The sequence below is a fragment of the Alligator sinensis genome, unplaced genomic scaffold, assembly GCF_000455745.1.
Source record: "Alligator sinensis unplaced genomic scaffold, ASM45574v1 scaffold1039_1, whole genome shotgun sequence".
Lineage (NCBI taxonomy): Eukaryota > Metazoa > Chordata > Crocodylia > Alligatoridae > Alligator > Alligator sinensis.
Genome location: NW_005843127.1, coordinates 93,550 through 100,153, shown reverse-complemented (window position 1 = coordinate 100,153; position 6,604 = coordinate 93,550). Strand labels below are relative to the sequence as shown.

The window sequence follows — 6,604 nt, the reverse complement described above, 5'->3', positions numbered from 1 at the left end:
ACTGCCGAGCCTATAAGGATGCTGCGGGTTTTTCTTCCCAAAGTGGAGAACCTTGCATTTATCGGCGTTGACCACCATCAGATTCTTGTCCACCCACTTGCTGAGCCTGTCCAGGTCAGCCTGTATAACCTGCCTGTCTTCTGGTGTGGATGCTTTGCCCCAAAGTTTGGTGTCATCGGCGAACTTGGCCAGGTTCTACATCAGTGTTTCTCAACCTCAAAAGTAGGTCGCAATAATATATGAAAGGGTTGCAAATAACTTTAAAAGTGGATTCTCTTTTAAAGGAGAAAAATATGGGAAACACTGGGTTTCCCCTTGCAAATTGGCACAGTTCCAGCCTGCAAGGGCTTGCTTGGGGCGGGGGCAAGCAGGAGGACAGCGATCAGGCAGGGGGCACCAATGTGTGCTCACACACATGCACATTGCAACCAGGCAGCATGGACAACAGCTCCTGGAGCTCCCCACTGGTAAGTCTACAGGGCACAGGGTGGTATAGACAATGCATTTCTGGGGTGGTGGGGGGTGGGGGGGCGTCAGACAGGACAGGTTACATGTTGGAGAGGCATGGGGGGGGATGTACCCCCCCCCCAAATTTGTGCACCACAGTCAGCATGGGGCTACAGGCTAGCTAGACTGGTATGAGCTGAGATGCTCCCATGGCCCAGTACACAAAACCTAGTGAAGAAGGGCAGAGTGCAGCAGTGAGACTTGTTGCTGCCATCGCTGGGACTCCCATGCCAGCTGCACCCTCAGCAGTGTGACCAGAAATGGATGGATGGGAGGGAGCCCGCACCTCCTCCCACTGCCAGCAACTCATATGCTGGGTGCAGCTCTATCCCAACACCATGACCCAGGTGCCACTGCCACTCCACTCAGGCTGCAGCTCTACCCTGGAGGGGAGTACGCATGGTGGGGAAGTGCGGGTGGCCTGAAAGAAGTGGTAGCCGTGGCTGGGTGAGATGGAGCCACAAACCAGCACCTGAGCAGCTGGCAACAGAAGGGGAGAACAGTGTGGCCCTGCCCCTGTCCGTTACTCCTTGTGCTGCTGGTAGCACCGCTGACACAGGAGTCCCAGCAATGGTGGTGGCAGCAGCAATGAATCTCATCACCTGGAGTGGGGGGCAGTGGGTTGGGAATGAGTGGCACCAGCACAGCTGGGGGAAGTGGGTGGCTGTGGGTTAGGAGTGAGGGGCACGAGCAAGACCAAGGGGCTGTTTTCTACTTAAACTATTTACTGGGCAGGACTGGCTTCGATGTTTACAAATGGGTTCTGGTACAAAAAGGTTGAGAACCACTGGTGCATGTGGATGCTTTAGAAATAGGATGATACAAAAAGACAACCAATGTAATTCTATAGACCCAAACTATGGTCCAGGTTCTTTGACCTGCACACTCCTTGCTTTTCAGGTCTGATCAAACCAAGCAGGGCCACAGCAGTTTACTCTCAAGTCCCATCTCTCAGCAGGTCCCTTACAAACATTACATCTCTAGGAAGCCTGGCTAGAGAGGTGGTGTACTTTCACACAGAAATAGAATATACTTTAATGCTACATTGAGTTCCACTAACTTTCATAGATCTTTACTTCTCATCCATACCAGCTGCAGCTCCATCCTCTCTGTTTAACTTCTAAGTTCCCCAAAGCCAGTATCCACATTTGCAGAGGAACAGCTGTAACCATGAATTGTGGATAACCGATCATCTCAGTCTATTTTAAATCCAGTTTCCTATAGTCTAGCTGGCCTCTGAAAAAATACACCTTCCACCAGAAATGTTTACCAATACAGTAATGTGGCACAAGGCTGTGATTCTTTTTTGTGTTTGCTTTATTTCTAGGCTAGGAAAACCCAGACTTTTACAATGTAGGTATGTTGTCCCCTGTAGATCACTGGCTCAACAATGGCTAGGGTGGTGTGGGTGCTAAGGTGAATGGTTTACAGTTCAGAGGTCACAAACTTAGAGGCCAAAGCAGAATCATTCACTGCATGGCCCTATCACAGGGGTGGGCAATTATTTCGCTTACTGAGTTTTGGCAAGCCATCAAGGGCTGCATGACAGGCAGCCAGGGGCAAATAAATATTAATTTTCTAAATTTGGGTGGGGGGGGGGCCGGAGGCCAGATAGAATGGCCTGGCAGGCTGCATCCAGCCCGCATGCCACATTTTGCCCACCCCTGCTCTATCAGATCCCCATGAATGAGTGAATTCTACTAAATACCTTGTGAAAAGGACATGAAAAGGGCAAGGACTGGATCACCAAATAGGGATACTCTGTATTAGTGGAACCTGGTCCTGTAATTAAAAGTCTCTCAATTAAGAGGCTGCCCAGGCACTAATCTACCAACAAGTATGTCTGAGACCTGCACTGTCCAACTACTCTAGTGGTCAGGGCTGAGGGCCTCCCACCCTGACCTTGGCACCATGGACTCTCCGTCTGCACCACCTGTCCCCCAGGGAGAGCAGCAGGAAGTGGAAGCCACAGGTCCTAGAGGGAGTATAGAGGCCCTGCCTCCTGCTGCAACCTGAGCTGTGGGGGATGTTGCCACTGGCTGAGGGCTCAGGGTCTGGCAACCTAACTCTTGTAGGCCACATGCAGTCCAAGAGCAACAGGTTGGACATCTCCATTGTAGACATTCTCACATCATCTCTAGCACCTGCCACCATTTTTTAGTCATGGATTCAACAGCGCTACCAATGCTCACAAACCCACCCTTCCAGCCTTTTCCAGACCCACTCACTGGGCTGCAGCTACCATCTGCTTAACTGAGTTGCACAGCCCACCAGGATTCACGTGCACCAGACACTGCCAGTCACTCTCCCATACCTGTTATCACCAACCTCCTGCCTGCCCGAAGGGTCTTTGTCACCCTTCCTATTTCTGTACTGACAGGTGTTGCATAGTAAAGCAGCATGGGAGAATCAGCATGAGAGAAACCAGAGTACTACTGAGGAATTCATCCTCCTGGGGGTGTCTGATCAACCACAGTTGGCGCTGCTGCTGTTTGTGCTCATTTTAATCAGCTACATGATGACACTGCTTGGGAATGTCACCATTATTGTTGTCTCCCAGCTGGACCCCCGTCTCCACACTCCCATGTACTTCTTCCTCAGCAACCTCTCCTTCCTCGACATCTGCTATGCCACCAGCCTTGCCCCGAGATGCTGGTGTACTTCCACAGTACGCGCAAGTCCATCTCCTGGGGTGGCGGCGTGGCCCAGCTCTACATCTCCCTTGGACTGGGTTGTACAGAGTTCCTCCTGCTGGCAGTCATGGCCCTTGATCGCTACACTGCTGTCTGCCAGCCCCTGCGCTATGTGATAATGAGCCATCGCCTCTGCCTGCTCATGGCTTCCAGTTCCTGGCTCAGTGGCCTGGTGGCTTCACTAGTACATACCTTGCCAACTGTGTAACTGCCCCAGTGTGGCCAGAACCATATTGATCACATGTGAGCTGCTAGCCATGCGCAAGTTGGCCTGTGTTGACACATCTTTCAATGATGCTGCACTCTTCTCTATAAGTGCATTTGTCCTGCTGGTGCCTGTAAGCCTCATCCTGGTCTCCTATGACTACGTTGGCTAAGTGGCTGAGTGTGGGGGACCTGATGGAGGCGGGTCTGGGGCCTAGAGTGGGGCCAAGTGTAAACGACATATTGAGGGGTCCAGGGGAGCCCAGAGGCACCAGGGAGTGAGCGAGCCAGGGCAAGGGGGCCCCGAGGTGGGAGACAGAGCTGGGGCCAGGGGGCCTGAGGGTCTGTAGCCCAAGAGGGGTAAGGAATGGTGCTTGAAGCCTGTGGCTCAGGAGGGGTGAAGATCCCTAGAGCAAGATAACCTGGAGGTGGGTTCTGGGTATGACCCAAGACTGCACCCTACAGAGGTGTGTGGCTATGGTGGTGTGTTCTCAAAAGACCAAGGAGAGAGTGAACAATATTCAGAAAGCCTCTTAGCTAGCCCCTATGCTGTCCCATGCGGTTCCCTCCTCCTCCTCCTCCTGGGCAAATGTAACAACCTATACATAACACTCTTAAAGGTATCCACACGGGTATGTATGCAGGGCTGATGGACATGGGAATTAGAGGTCACTCACCTCTCCAGTTATGAGCTTCAGAAGACAAGAAGGCCAAGGCCAGGCATAGGTTCGCTCCACAAATGTAGCTGGCTCTGGATGGAGGGGAAAGTGAGACAGAGGCCTCTGAAAGTCATCTCCCAGCACTGGTACCCATTAAGCAGGAATAGCGCACACACTAATATAAAATCATTCATATTTTAGTTTTATTATTGAAGATTAATAGCAATATATTGTCCCATCTCTATTTTAGATGAATATGGATAAAAACAGTACTGTAGCAAAGGCGGGTCCAACTGGCAGCCTTGAATGGGGGCACCAAATCACATGGAAGTAACTACACAGTAGTGTGTAGAGGAGTGCTCTACACATGACCTGCGCCAGGTGCCAAAATGCCTTGCTATGGCTCTAGATAAAAAGGTCTGCTGGGATTCGGGGCTGTTCTACTTCCCCATTTCAAACTGCTGCCATTTCTGCTTTCAGAGGGAAACAACTGGCCTGAATCCCTACTCTGGAGAGGACTAATGAAATTCTCCAAGTTGACCTTTTTGGTGACTTTTACCCTCTAATTTGACCTCTTCTTCTGTAAATGATCCAATGTGTGTGTGCAATCCCTTGGGATGCTGGTATTTTTCTCTCTGGTTTCAAATATTGATCTAAAATCTGTTCGTTTTAATATCTTCAATATTAAATTACAGAGAAAAAAGCAGGGAGGGTTATTAGCAATGCCCATCTTGTGTTTCATTTAAATTTTTGCCTTGAGTTTGTCCCATATTGCTGCCTAAGAGCAGCAGGAGTTAAATATCACAAGATCAACTTTTTCAGGTTAAATCCATTTTTTTTTCCAAGTATTAATTGTTGAACAATACCCCTTCAGATTTAACTTGTTTTCCTTCTACTTTTCACTTGCTGCTTTAAATTGATCTCAAATTCGGTGCCCTTCCCCCTCAAATTCCCAAATACATATTTTAATCCCCATCGTGTGTGGCTCCTATTGTCTGTAATTGCTGAATACTGACATGTAAAAGATTATACTCCTTTTACTGTCTAATTATATTATACTGATACAAAATCCAGTCCAAGTCAGCATCTATTTTTTTTTCTACTGAACAATGATTAATAACATTTTGCTTAGTTTTGGAGCTCCTTTTCCTTCCCAGTTCAAGCTGCACCCACTTCAGGTTCTGGACTGGCCTGAACCAGAATGTGTGTGCGCGTGCATATGTTTGTGAAAACCGTACGTGTGCGCGCACATACGTTTGTGCATTAAGGAGTGTAGGGAGTGAAGCTGGTTATAAAATCATCAAAGCTCAGATTTAGCTGCACGTATAAGAAGCCAATTCTTTGTTTCTTTACCTGAATAAAAGTAAATTACTTTGCTGAGTACAGCTATCTTCACTGTAGTTATTACTCAGGGGAAGAGCAAAAGAGCACTCGCAAACATGTAAATCCAAGCTGGGATTTGAGAGACTTAGGAGTCAGGGTTTGGGTGTGCAGAATAGTCAGTGGGCAGTGAGGGTATTTTGCACCTCTGCAGTCTGTGTTAATATCTAATGCTACCTGCAAATAATAGTTGATCCACTTTTAGTAGTCTCCACAATATTTCACTGGTATGATTACAGAGCTCAGAAAGAGAACGTATTCATTGATAGCTCTGTCTTCTGAGACAGAGCTAAGGTTCTTGAGTTTTGTTTTCTCTCCCAACCTCACACCCCCACTTCCAACAGGCATGGGTGCTTGTACACATGGTGAAAATGTCACTCATGTGGCTTAATGGCATCAAACATCCGCCAATTTTGGAGGATTTAGATCATTGTAAACTAAACCACATCCAGATGGTTTGCAATGATGTGTTGCAGCTGTTGGCTCCCCTTCCCCGGGACAAGTGGGCAGGCTCTGCAGGAAAAAAAAAAAAAAAGGATTAGGCCCCTCAACGCTTCTGCTTTCAGGAGGCGCCTGCTGAAGGCAGAAGTAGCAAGGAGCCCGATCCTTTTTTTTTGGCAGAGCCTGCCTGCTCGGGCTGTGCGAAATGGCTGTGTTTTGATTTGGTTTTGGACTCAGCTCTTTTGGAGGACAATGATTCATTTCAGTGGTTTGGATCACTGTCCTGTTTCATTTCGGCTGAATCTGTTTCAGAGATCTCCTCTGAATCTGTTTTGAATGGGCTGCAAGCTTTGCACAGCCCTACTGCCCAGCCAGGCAGGGCTTGGGGCCGGGGGCAGCTTGTCCGGGGGAGGGGCAGGAGGAGGGCCACTGCCCTCCATGCAGGTGAGGAGACCCCCGCACGGATCTCTGGCCCCTGTCACTTTGGGTCGCGGGGCAGGGAAGGAGCACAGACCAGTGAGCAAGCCTTCTGGTCCCTGCCACACAGCTCAGCACTGCAGGGAGCAGAGATCTGCACTGGGGTCTCCTTACCACCACTGCCCGCCCCATGCAGCCCTGCATTGCCAGGGCAGCACGGGGTGGGCAGCGGCGGCGGCAAGGAGACCCCTGGTGTGGATTTCTGCTCCTTGTGGAGCTGAGTCATGTGACAGGGCAGCATTG

General features: G+C 49.5%; 1 protein-coding gene across 1 annotated transcript in view; it reads left to right on the top strand.

Annotated features, from left to right (window-relative positions):
* Window positions 1–437: 437 nt before the first annotated feature.
* LOC102376661 (putative olfactory receptor 2B8) overlaps window positions 438–6,604 on the top strand; it is a 28,808-nt gene continuing 22,641 nt past the window's right edge. Inside the window, exons 1-2 of the mRNA XM_014526697.1 lie at window positions 438–467; window positions 2,888–3,127. Coding sequence (XP_014382183.1) covers window positions 438–467; window positions 2,888–3,127 — 270 coding nt within the window. The remainder of the gene's footprint in view (window positions 468–2,887; window positions 3,128–6,604) is intronic.